The following is a 12,699-nucleotide window of genomic DNA, read 5'->3' as shown; positions in this document are numbered from 1 at the left end:
ATCCTTGCCCCCCGTTGCCCACCGTCTCTTCTGCCTGAGCCCCCCTGTCTTACTGCATCCAGGTGTCCCCTGCATGTCTGAGGACAGCTAATACTGTAATCGTATCAAGGGTCTTAAACCCAGCCAATCACCTTGGCTTAGTCGGTAGGTCTCTTTTCCACATGGAGAAGTAGATGCCTGTAAGAAATACCTGACTTGGGGCACCTGGGTGGTTCAGTCGGTTGCGCGTCCGACTTCAGCTCAGGTCATGATCTCACGGTTTATGAGTGCAAGCCCCGCGTCGGGCTCTGTGTTGACGGCTTCAGATTCTGTGTCTCCCCCTCCCTCTGTCCCTCCCCTGCTCACGCTCTCTGTCTCTCCCTCTCTCTCAAATAAACATTTTTAGAAAGAGAGAAATATATGTGACTCTAAAACTAGAATACGTTTAGAATGCCGCCTAAATCACATTGTCCAATCATGTCGGTACAGTCTTATCAAGGTCCCTCTCCTGTGTTTTGTTTTTTTAAGATCAACTTTATTGAAGCATGATATGCATGTGTGTAAGCGTAACAGGTCAGTGACTCGTGACAAACACAAACACCCGTAGCCACCACCACAATGAAGATCTGGAACATTCCCACCCACAGAAAGCTCTTTGTGCCCCCGTAGAGTCCATGCTTTGCCCTGCCCCACTCCCAAGAAGGGCCACCTCTGATTTGCTTTTTGCCGTGTTGATAACTGTTACCTCCTTTAGAGTGGCGTAGAAATGGAATCATGGAGTATGTCATCTGTTCGTGCCTTCTTTCGCTCAACGTCATGTTTCTGAGGTCTGTCCACATGGTTGCATGAATCGATAGGCTGTTCATTTTTATTGCCAAGTTGTGTTTTGCTGTGTGAATGTACTAGAATTCGTTTTATCTGCTCACCTGTGGCTGTTTGGTTTGTTTCCAGGTCTGAGCTATTTTGAATAAAGCTGCTATGAGTATTCTTGTTGAAGTCTTATGTGAACATAAGTTTTCATTTCTCTTTGGTAGTTCCTGGGAGTGCAGTTGCCAGGTGTGACAGAAAGTGGAGACTAGACTCTGTAAGAAATTGCCATACAGTTTTCCAAAACGGTTGAACCGTTTACATCCCCGCAGTTCCTATCTGACAGGCCAGGCTTGCTCCACAATCTTATCAGCACTTGGTATTGTCGGTCTTCTTCATTTGAACCACTCCAGTGGATGAGTAGTGGTAGCTTGTTGCAGTTTTAATGTGCAATGAGCTGATGACTAATAACCCTGAGCGTCTTTTCATGTGCCTGTTGCCATTTCTAAATCTTTTGTGAAGTGTCTGTTTAAAACTCTTTCTCCGGGGTGCCTGGGTGGCTCAGTCGGTTAAGTGTCCAACTTTGGTTCAGGTCATGATCTCCCAGTTTGTGGGTTTGAGCCCTGCATTGGGCTCTGTCCTGACAGCTCAGAGCCTGGAACCTGCTTCAGATTCTGTGTCTCCCTCTCTCCCTGCCCTCCCCCGCTCATTGTTCTCTCTCTCTCTCTCTCTCCCTCTCTCCCTTCCTCCCTCTCTCTCTCTCTCTCTCAAAAATAAGCATTTAAAAAATAAAAAATAAAAACTCCTTCCCCATCTTTTAACTGGATTATTGGACTTCTTTTGAGTTATAACAGTTTTTTTATTTTCTAGATAGTTCAAGTCCTGTGTCAGACATATGTATTGTGAATATTTTCTCCAATCTGTGACATGCCTTTTCATTTTCTTAGTGGTAATTTTTTTTAAAGCAAGAAATCTAAATTTTGATGAAGTCTTATTTTTTTAATCTTTTTATGGCTTGCGATTTTTTTTTAATTCTATTTAATGATATGCCTCTTCAAGATTGTGAAGATTTCTTCCTATGTTTTCTTCTAGAACTTTTATAGCTTTGGTTTCTGTTAACTAAGTCTGTAATCACTTTGAGTTAACATTGGTACATAGCATGAGATAAAGGTCAAAGACATTATTTTCCAAACTAATATCCAGTTATTCTAAAACTACTTGTTGAAAAGACTATATACTTTTTCCAAATTTAATCTCCTTGGCACTTTTGTCAAAAATCAATAGACCATATATGTGTATGTCTGTTTTCTGGACTCTGTTGTGTTTTGTTGATGTATTATATATCTTTCTTTACCCAATACCATGCTTGCTGTATTGTTTTACCTTTATACTAAGTCTTGAGACAGCAACATGCATTCTCCAGCTATTTCTTTTTTGTTTTTTCAAAATTACGTTGGCTATTCTGGACCCTTTACTTTATTGCCATATAAAATTTAGAATCAACTTATAAATTTCTACCAAAGAAAAAGTTTGCTGAGATTTTCATTGGGATTGCGTTAGGTCTATAAATGGACATCAAAACAATACTGAGTGCTTCGGCTCTTAAAGGTGGTCTATCCATCCATTTATCTATGTCTTTAATTTCTGTCAGTAAGGTTTTGTGGTTTTGAGCGAACACAGCCTTGAACAACTGTGTTCAATTTGTTTTATTATAAATGGTATTGTTTTATTACTTTTTTAAGTTTTTATTACTTTAAATGTTCTTCCAAGTATTTTCTTGCTAGTATATAAAAATACAGTTGATTTTTGTGGCCTTGCTAAATTTACTGTTAGTTCTAGACACTTCACATATATATATATTACTTAGGATTTTCTAAGAGATGGTCATGTCACCTGAGAATAGAGAAAATTTTTACTTCTTCACAGTCTGTACACTTTTTATTTCTTTTTTGTTTTATTGCACTGACAAGGATTTCTGGTACATTGAGAGAGAGGACTTGCTTCCATTGTTTCCTGTTTTAGAGAGAATATGTTTACTCTTTTAGTATTGACTAGGGTATTAGCTGTAGGTTTCTCGTAGATGAAGTTTATCAGGTTGAGAAAGTTTCCTTCTACTGATACTTTCTGAAAGGCTTCACAATGAATGGAGGTTGAAATTTGTCATATGCTTTTTCTCCTATATTTCTTTAATGTGGTAAATTACATCGCTTTGTTTTTTAATGATAAACCAGACTTGCATTCCTAGAATTAACACCCCTTCACCATAATATATTCTCTGCCACACATTGCCAGATTTGATTTGCTAAAATTTTATTAAAGAGGACTGTTGCCCCATAGTTATGTTTTCTTGTGATGTGTTTGTCTGGTTTTGCTATCAGGATAATGCTGGCCTCATAAAATGAGTTGAGCAGTAGTTCCTCCTCTTCTGTTTAACTGTCTGTCAGTTCCTCAGAGAATAGCATTAAGATCTCCAAATATAACTGTGAATTGGTCTAATCTCCTTTCAGTCCTGTCCATGTGTGTTGCTGGTGTTTTGTGTGGGGGAGGGTGGCATGAGAGAGAACCATGGCAACACGAGGAAAGTGGTGTTGGAGGGATGTATACAAGGTCTGTTTAACCTCCAGTGCCTCTCCTGCCTCCACCAGGTGTCATCGCTGTGGTGATTTTCACCATTCTCTGCACCTTGGTCTTCCTCATTCGGTACATGTTCCGCCACAAGGGCACCTACCACACCAATGAAGCAAAGGGAGCAGAGTCAGCAGAGAGCGCGGATGCTGCCATCATGAACAACGACCCCAATTTCACAGAGACCATTGACGAAAGCAAAAAGGAATGGCTCATCTGAGGGGTGGCTATTTGGCTGTGGGAGAGGGAGGGGCTAGCTATTCGGGAGGAGGGAACGGGACAAAAGTGCACCCTACTTTATACTCTTGAGCACATCCTTAAAATATCAGCACAAGTCGGGGGAGGCAAGCAACAGAAAATTCTGGAGACTGATCGCCACAAAAAGTACTTTTTAATATTTCTTTATAGCTGAGTTTCCCCGTCTGTATCAAATCAAAATAATACAAAAAATGCTTTTAGAGTTTAAGAAACAATTGAAATTTGTAGGTAATACTGTCTTATTTTGTGTGTGTTTAGAGGTGTTCTAAAAACCCATGGTAACAGGGCAAGTTTTCTACATTTTTAAGAGCCCTTAGAATGTGGATATTTTTTTTCTTGAGAAAAGTTGATGCACATGGCCTCCAGCATTCTCTTCCTTTTGCATATAGTCAATTTTTAATGGGCTGTCGTAGTAACTAGTTCGTGTTCATATGCTATTTCTTTTGGTGTCCTGTAAATTGGAAAAGGAAAGGAAGGGGCCAACAGAACCTATTGTTTGCCAGTTTTCAAAGAGACCTCAATCTATGCCTATTCTCTGAGCATTCCCACCTAAAGCACTGAAGGAAGTGAGCATATGGCACCTGTTGTGTAACAACACAACTAACACAGCAGAGAGAAGCATTAAGAACCAGGGGAAGTAGTTTCGTATATTGGGATTGTTGGTTTTATTTTTCATCAGATTCTACAAGCTAATACTGTTCCGTGTGCATAGTCTTAGACCTCTTCATGACCTGTGACTGTCAGCTACAATGCGGTAGTGACCAGCTGTTACAAAAGATTTTTCCTCTGCTTTACCTACATCATGTTAGGTTACACTGTATGTGTGTGGGGGCACCTCGGTGGGGAATTAGAGCCAGATGCTATGATTTGTTTGCTCTGTTCCTTTTAGAGTTGTAGCAAGAGTGTGGACACTTTCTAATGAATGATGCATAAATTAGGTTGCTCTTCTTATCTTGCTTTAAATCTTAGTTTTTAAGCCCTTGTGACAAAATCCTAGCAGACCATGTCCTCCAAATGGACACGCCACAATAAAGCCAGGTTATGATTGCTATTATTATTGCTTTACTCCAGAATCATATGGAAAATACTGCCGTATTTTCCATCATCTAATCCATGTATTGTTCCATCCTAAACAGACACACTGCCACGATTCAGGGACCTCTTTGGCAGATACATCTGAACCTTAGGTTCATGACCAACCTGATAACTGACTGTTGCTTCTCAGAGAATGGACACGTCTAGTTAGTCACACCTCAGTCTAATCAGGAATCTTGACCAACTTGTTCCAACAAAGAACTCGTTGGTTTTATTTAAAAATGATAGACTTTGTGCGTAAATAGATGGGACAAAGCTCCTATTGAAGCATCCAAGAAATAATTTCATTGATCTCTTTTTGTAAATTACAAAAGCTATTTCTAGAATGACTACCATTTATGATCATGATAGTTCAGACTCTGAGTAAGTACTTTAAAATTTTTTTTCAGACTCCAACATTTTGAGGAATTCAGTAGGATCCCTTTTTTCCTTCTCCTCCTGGAAGCATGTAAGATGAGGTTCAAAAAGTATTATTGCTGTTTTTCTGACAGCGTGCCTCAATAAAATGGAAATTCTAGTTTGTTAGGGTTATATGTACGTATTTTTCAAGATTCTCAGTATGCCTTTGCTTTTTGGAGGATCTCAGTTTCTTGGGTAATGAAAACTGTTATCTAGAGTTGCCAAGGGCCCCCTGCACCTGTATATGACACATTCCAAAGGAGATACTGGACCAGTTCATTCCCATCAGAGTCGAGGTAACAGAACAAAAGGGAATCGGAACGCCTTTCACAGTTGCTGACCCTCAGCCACTGTCACGAGCACCCTTACCTTAAAGACGTCTTGATCATTATTCCATAATACACGTTGTTAAATGAAAAGTACGTGGTACGACTAAAGAGCAGAACAGGAGAACCCAAGTGACATGTTAAAAACAAAGCCTGTTTTGATGACTACCATTAAGGGCTGTTTCGTGTATTGTCAAATTACGAAAGCAAATTTTAAACATTATGTTTTGTAGAAAGGTTTTTTAGAATTTGTTTTAAACCTGCTTTATAGCTATTAATTTTGCACTTCACAAATAATGCCAGATGGAAATGTATTGTTTCTGGTGTTTCCCGTGATAGCTTTCTTCTTTATGCACTGTGTCAGCATTTTCCCTTTCTTCCCAAAATGATTAAGGGGTTAAAACAATCAAAAACAGTCCCTGACACTAAAACGGCCTTACCCTTTCTTTTCACTCTCTTCTTCCCTCTTTCCTGCCTCAAAAGGTGAAAAATAAAACCCAACACTTCCTTCACCAAATTTGCAAACCTAGGGCACTGGACTGACTGAGGGCTCAGTGGGTCTCCCATGTCACCGCCATTAAGACATACAGTATGCCCTTAAGGGGGTAAGTCCGGCCAGCAGACAAGACACAAAAACGTAGATAAGGTATTAAGTAACTAAGTTAAGTGCCAAGGGAGTGCTGGAAATCCTTGGCTTCTCTTTGGGATTGTGGGCTTCACCAAAAGTCCTAAATGTATCTATGAAGGCCATATCCAGTACGTTCTAAATGGTCAGTAATTTATGTGAAGATAAAGAAACATCTCTTTTTTCCAGCTCCCTCCCTTGAAATCTCAGGACGATGCTCCCTCCCTTGAAAGCTCACGATATCGTGATCCAAGCTCCGTGTCTAATCTTGCTTTGTCAGTCACATCCCACAAAACCTTGACATTCTTCTGTCCCAGTCCATTATCATTCTAGTCCAGAGGGCTAGTGGCAACCTCTTTAAATAATAAACAAAAACAAAAAGAAAAAAATTTAGAAACAAGAAGCTGCTTTAAAGTTTCAGGAAGAACTGATGGTTGACTTAAGTTTGTTTGTACAGGAAGCATCTTCCACGTAGAAAGCAAACATCTAGGTTTTGACGAGGTAGGAGCAGGACTTTGAAAGCAAGATCGGTGCCATTCTCAGCTCTCAAAATAACATATTCCCTAGAGCACAAGGAAACTAGCTTAGGAGGTGAGAAGTTACATTGTCAAGTTCTTCTCTGACCCTTCTTAATGTGTAAGGCTATGGGAGCTAGAAACAAGGGTTTGGAGGGCCTTTGTTGGACAGTTTCCCGTTACCCTGAGTTTGATGAACAAGCATCCTTTACTAACAGGAGCAGGGATTCAGAGGCATAGGAAAAAGAACTGGCATGAGCCAAAGAGTAGATCTTAATGTTACTGTTGAACGTCTGTGGAGCCGCCCCCAGATGCCCTCAAAGAGCTGGGCACAAAGACACACACCATAGGAAGCACCGAAGGAAAAAGTAGCTACCAAATAGGAAAACGCAGTGTCAGCGTGGCGTCCGGAAGAAACTTTTCTTTCCTTCTATTACGGGATCTGCTCTTTTTTTGTATGGGGTAAGCATTGCAAAGGTCTCTTTATGCCTCTAAACAATTAGCACCTCATTTAAACCGCTTAATATTGTTTCCTTTTCATCATCCTGTCCAGCAGTTTTCAAAAAGAAAGGCAGCAGGTATTAAATTGGATGCCAGTTAGCCAGCCAAAAACAGGTCCTAAGTTACTAGTGACAATAGAACCAGCTGATCCTGAAATAGATGAGAGACAGACAGCACCTCTAGCTGATTGGGGCTGAAACCAACGAGCGCCATGTTTAAAATGATATGGTGAGCGTAGACCCTGGGCATCAGCTGATAGAGTCCTCACCCTTTCTCTCTCCCTGGCTTGCCACGTGACCTTTGTCAAACTGGTGAACCTTGGTCCCTCTTTGCCCCATATTTAAGATACAGCTGCTCTGCCCACTTAATAGGACAATCGTGAGGGGCCATTGAGTCTTGACTGCAGCGTCCTTTGACACCCAAATATAAAGACCCAAGTCAGTGGAGCCCCCTGGAAGACTTACTTTCTGGCCTGTGGTTGTAAGACACACCAAATGAACAATGTGCCCACATCCGGGAGTGTGCAGACTTGTGAGGCATTGCTGTACAGCTGCTAAATTGTTAATCACGTAGACTGCCCAGGACCTAACCTGTCAATACTGGAAGATGCAACATCCGAAGGCCAGAGAAATCAGAACTTCGCATGCACAAAGCCCTGCGTCCCCACCCAGATGGGACTTACAGCTTACACATGCCCCCAATGCAATTGGGCTGGCTCGTACGTAAGACGACACAAGAAACAAATGTGATTTTTCCGTGTAGCCTAGTGGCAACGTGCCTACACTACATACGCCCTGCATGATAATGTTGGAAACTTTAGAATAGATGTCTTTCACAGCAGTATTTTCTGGGTATGCGTGGTATGTAGAAGTCATTGTCGATGAAATAGGGAAACCGTGTTGAAAAGTTGATTATCTCCCGTGGAGCAAGGACTGGCAGATTATAAAGATACCTGAGCGCACAGGTATTAATATCCAACATGCACTTCCAAGGTCACTTTCCAGATGAAAATGTACTTTAAGATCAGGTCTACACAGGTGGCCTGCAACATTTCCAAGTTCAGTTAATTTCCAAACAGCCACCGCTGGGTTCTAACATGGCTATGAAGACATCCTCTCAAAGTAGGCCAAGAAACAGTTCAGATGTTACTGATTCTAAGTTTGGTTGGGTTTTTGCATTTTTTTCAGTGAGCATCGTGACTGCGGAGGTCAGGGTTGTGAAAAGCTGGGCTAAGTATTCTTTCTGTAAAGTCGATTAGGATTCCACCCTGCGAAATGACACAAAAGTTCACTCTCTAAAAGCAACAGCATGTTAAACTACAATGAAAGAAGGAAACTATGTATGTATGCCTAATATCCTTTGTGAATGTCTTTCATTTAACTGAAATTATATTAGAAACCAGATTGATAAATAAAAAATCCAAAATAGTTTTAATTATCCTAAAAGCGATTCTTTGTGTTTTGTTCCACTTGATTCTCTTAGAAGCCATTTTCAACTTTCAGTGAAGAAAGTTCCGGGCACTGGAACATACATCTGTTGGGAATATAATCTTTCCCAAAACTACAGCGGTACAGTCACTCTTCAAAGACGGGTCTTCCGTGGACGCGTTCGTCGTTAACCTTCTTGGGCCACACGTGCCTCCCCTCCCCCATTTTTCTTAATGTAGCATAATGGATATTGGCTCCATGTTTTAGATTAATTTACACACAGCTTGATAAAATGCAGTTAGAGTTAAGTGACGTCCAGAATACATTCCGAGCCTTGCTTAGAATGAGGGAGTAACACTGGATAATGGGCAAATAGATTCAGGCCAGTCAACCAGACAACAGAGATGTGCAACGTGTCTTTCTAAGTGCACTCCAGATGCGTTAAGAGCCGTAGTCCTAAATTATTCCTCCTATTTGCTGGTCTTCAGTTAACATTGGGAAGCCATTTCCTTTTAATCAATTCTCAGTGAAGCATTTCAACGTATACCAAATCAGTGTGAATTCCCAGTTAAAAGCCCAACCTCTCTGCTCCTTAGCAATTCCCGAGGCCAGTCTATCGCAATGATACTCAAGTCTTCTAGAAAGCTCTTGGTAATGATCCTGCTTTACCGGTGTGACCCAACAGGAGGAGAATATCAGAAAGTCCCTTGAGTAAAGAAAGCCAGCACTTATGAAAGTTCACAGCACATTTTAAAGGAGTGAGCGGGCGTGTTAGGCCTTAACATCTCCGCCAAGAACGTGTGAGCCACAGCACGCTTACCTCCCTTCCCAGTACCACCTACCATGCGCCGTGTAGACATCGAGATCAGTAATTTGCAGGAGGACAGTGCCTTCCTTTGGCACAAGGCAGGATCTGTTGAGTAAATGGGGGTATAAAAGTAGAGAAGGGGCCGAAGGGAGACTTGTAGGGGGGACTTTACTCTTTGTCAGTAATGACATGGCATGGTGGGTTTACCAGAACATAGAGAAGAGGAGATCATTGTGTTCTGTCTTGAGAAGGGGTTTGTGTGAACCTAAGCAGAAAGCCAGCTCTTTATAGCAAGTGTTATGAGTAATCATTAGCACGTGCTCACTTGGCCTTGGTCACTCTGAAATCACGAATTCAGTGAAGCCTGAGCTAAATAATCCTTGTGCCTAATGGTCCCTCTCTCCCGGCAACACTCCCCCCCCCCCCCCGCCCCACCGCACCACAAACACACCCAGCATGACTGCATAGGACTGGGAAGAGAACACAACTTTCTTGATTGCGTTTCCATGGCCTTTCCATCCATCTTCATTCATCCTCTGGGTGTACGTAAGTAGAATCTCTTGAGATGGGGCAAATATACACATATTCCGGGGATGCCTGGGTGGCTCAGTTGGTTGAGCATCCAACTCTTGATTTTGTCTCAGGTCATGATCCCAGGGTCATGGGATCAAACCCCACATTGGGCTCTGTGGCGAGCATGGAACCTGCAAGGGATTCTCTCTCTCTCTCCCCCTCTGGCCCTCTCCTCTGCTCACGCTCTCTCTCTCTAAAAACAAAACAAAACAAAACAAAAACATACACCAAGTCTTCTCCAAAGGAATGAAACCAACATTTTTTAAGTCCCTTGACCTAAGGTATGAGAAAGTTAGCCATTTCTTCTAGAAATAGAAATTCAAAATAATGAAATTTAAATTTTTTTAACATTTATTTATTTTTGAGAGACAGAGAGAAACAGAGCACAAGCAGGGGAGGGGCAGAGAGAGAGGGAGACACAAAATCCAAAGCAGGCTCTAGGCTCCGACCTGTCAGCACAGAGCCTGATGTGGGGCCCGAACTCACAAGCCGTGAGATCATGACCTGAGTTGAAGTCAGATGCTCAACCCGCTGAGCCACCCATGTGCCCCTCAAAATTATGAAATTTAACCTAAGATATGAAAGACATGAAAAAGGCCAAGAGGATGAAAACAATGAAGTCGTTTTGTGTTCACAAATAGCAATTTAGCAGATAAAATTCTTAAGTCTGGGAAGATGACCTCTAACCTGGGACACAAAAGCAAGCTTCTCAATCACGAAAGCTAGAGAGAGAGGGTAAGTATGAGGTTACCCCCCTGAGTGCCAATATATCCGGACTAGGGGCAACCTTTGAAGCCAGGGAGAAGGCACATTTAGGACAAATCAGAGGGAAAAATACTTTATAGTGAAGCTGGTAAGACTTGTTACAGGCAAAAAAACCAACCCAACAACACATGATTATCTTCCAAAAATAACTGAAATTATTTCAACAGTGACCTTACCACATGGATTTTAAAGGGAAATCAAGATTATGGAATCATAATTAATTTACTAAATCTTTACAGAACACCCTCGTGTGCACACGGTGCTATTCTCGACACTGAGGATTCCCTAGAGATCAAGAAGACGCATCCCTTCTCTCAGGAAACTTGGGTTCTAGCGGGAGGAGAAAGATAACAAGCAGATAAATAAATAATATGGAAGAAAAGATAACTTCTAGTCAGGGGAGTCCTTTTATTTTTACTTTAGGGAAGGAGAGAGCAAGCGTGAGCTGGGAAGACAGGCAGAGGGAGAGAAAGAATCTCAAGGAGGTTCCACACCCAGCAGGGGGCCTGACGCGGGGCTTGATCCCACGACCCTGGGATCGTGACTTGAGCCGAAATCAAGAGCCAGACGCTCAGCCGACTGAACCACCCCAGGCAGGCAGGGGATTTATTTTAGTTCATTTTAATAACTGCTTCCAACTGGCGGTGGGGAAGGACTCCACAGAGGGAACAGTGAAGCTGAGAACTGAATGAGTCTTTCAAAGATGAAAGGAGGCCTCGTTCTAGATAAGGGAACAACTGGTACAAAAGCCCCGAGGTCACAGTGAGCTTGGAACTTAGACACAGAGAGTCAGTGTGTCTGGAAAGAGGAAGGGAGAAGACGCCACCCACTATGTGACCGTTTGTTCTGACCCAGTTCTGAGCTGGAGAGACTCAAACACCACAACCTGAAGGTTTTTACAGCGTATCTGGCAAGGTCCTCTAGGGAAACAGACTTAGTAGGAGCAAGAGAGAGATTTATCTAAAGGAATTAGTGCTTCTAACTGCGGTTGGCAAATCCAAAATCCATAAGGCAGCCTGGCTGGTTGGAATCCCAGGAAGGACTCCTCTGCTGTGGTCTTGAGGCAGGATTCCTTCTTCAGGAACCCTCAGGTTTTTTTTTCCTCTTAAGGCCTTCAGCTGATTAAGTGAGGCCCACCCACTTTATGGAGGATAATCGCCTTTACTTGCAGTCAGCTGACTGTAATTGTTAATCACATATGCAGAAAACCCTCACAGCTACAAGTAGACTAGTACGTGATCAACTGCCTGGGCACCAGAAACAGGCCAGATTGACAGAAAATCAAGCACCACTGAGGGTTCCACTAGGGCATCACAGGGGGGAAGGCGGAATTGCTTCCAACATTTGTGTGTGTGTGACTCAAGAGGGAAATGATTTGGTCTTATCTTTCCGGTTACAGCACTAGATTCTGTATCCTTTTGGGTAAATACCTAGTAGTGCCATTGCTGGGTCGTAGGGTAGTTCTATTTTTAACCTTTTGAGGAACCTCCATACTGTTTTCCAGAGCAACTGCACCAGTTGGCGTTCCCACCAGCAGGGCAGAAGGGTTCCTCTTTCTCCGCATCCTCGCCAACGTGTGTTGTTTTGGTGTCGTTAATGGCAGCCACTCTGACAGGTGTGAGCAGGTTCGCAGGGGCACATGCACCCCAATGTTTCTAGCAGCGCTATGGACAACGGCCAAAGTGTGCAAAGAGCCCAAATGTCCACCAACTGATGAATGAGAAAGAAGATGTGGTGTATAAATACACACACACACACACACACACACACACACACGCACACACAGTGGAATATTACTCAGCCATCAAAAAGAATAAACTCTTTCCATTTGCAACAACCAGAACTTGAGTGTAATTATGTTAAGCAAAATAAGTCAGAGAAAGACAAATATATGAATTCACTCGTATGTGGAATTTAAGAAACAAAACAGACGAACCAGGCGGGGGGAGAGAGGCAAGCGGGGAGCCATAAAACAGACTCTTAACTGCAGAGAACG

General features: G+C 42.3%; 1 protein-coding gene across 1 annotated transcript in view; it reads left to right on the top strand.

Annotated features, from left to right (window-relative positions):
- The window catches only part of CNTNAP2 (contactin associated protein 2), a 1,981,254-nt gene extending 1,972,679 nt beyond the window's left edge, over positions 1–8,575 (top strand). The window contains exon 24 of the mRNA XM_086687667.1: positions 3,432–8,575. Coding sequence (XP_086543793.1) covers positions 3,432–3,631 — 200 coding nt within the window. The 3' untranslated portion in view covers positions 3,632–8,575. The remainder of the gene's footprint in view (positions 1–3,431) is intronic.
- The last annotated feature ends 4,124 nt before the right edge of the window (positions 8,576–12,699 follow it).

Source organism: Puma concolor, chromosome A2, assembly GCF_028749965.1.
Source record: "Puma concolor isolate L17-30 chromosome A2, mPumCon1.1.hap2, whole genome shotgun sequence".
Taxonomy (NCBI): domain Eukaryota; kingdom Metazoa; phylum Chordata; class Mammalia; order Carnivora; family Felidae; genus Puma; species Puma concolor.
This window is presented reverse-complemented; position numbering and strand designations above follow the sequence as displayed.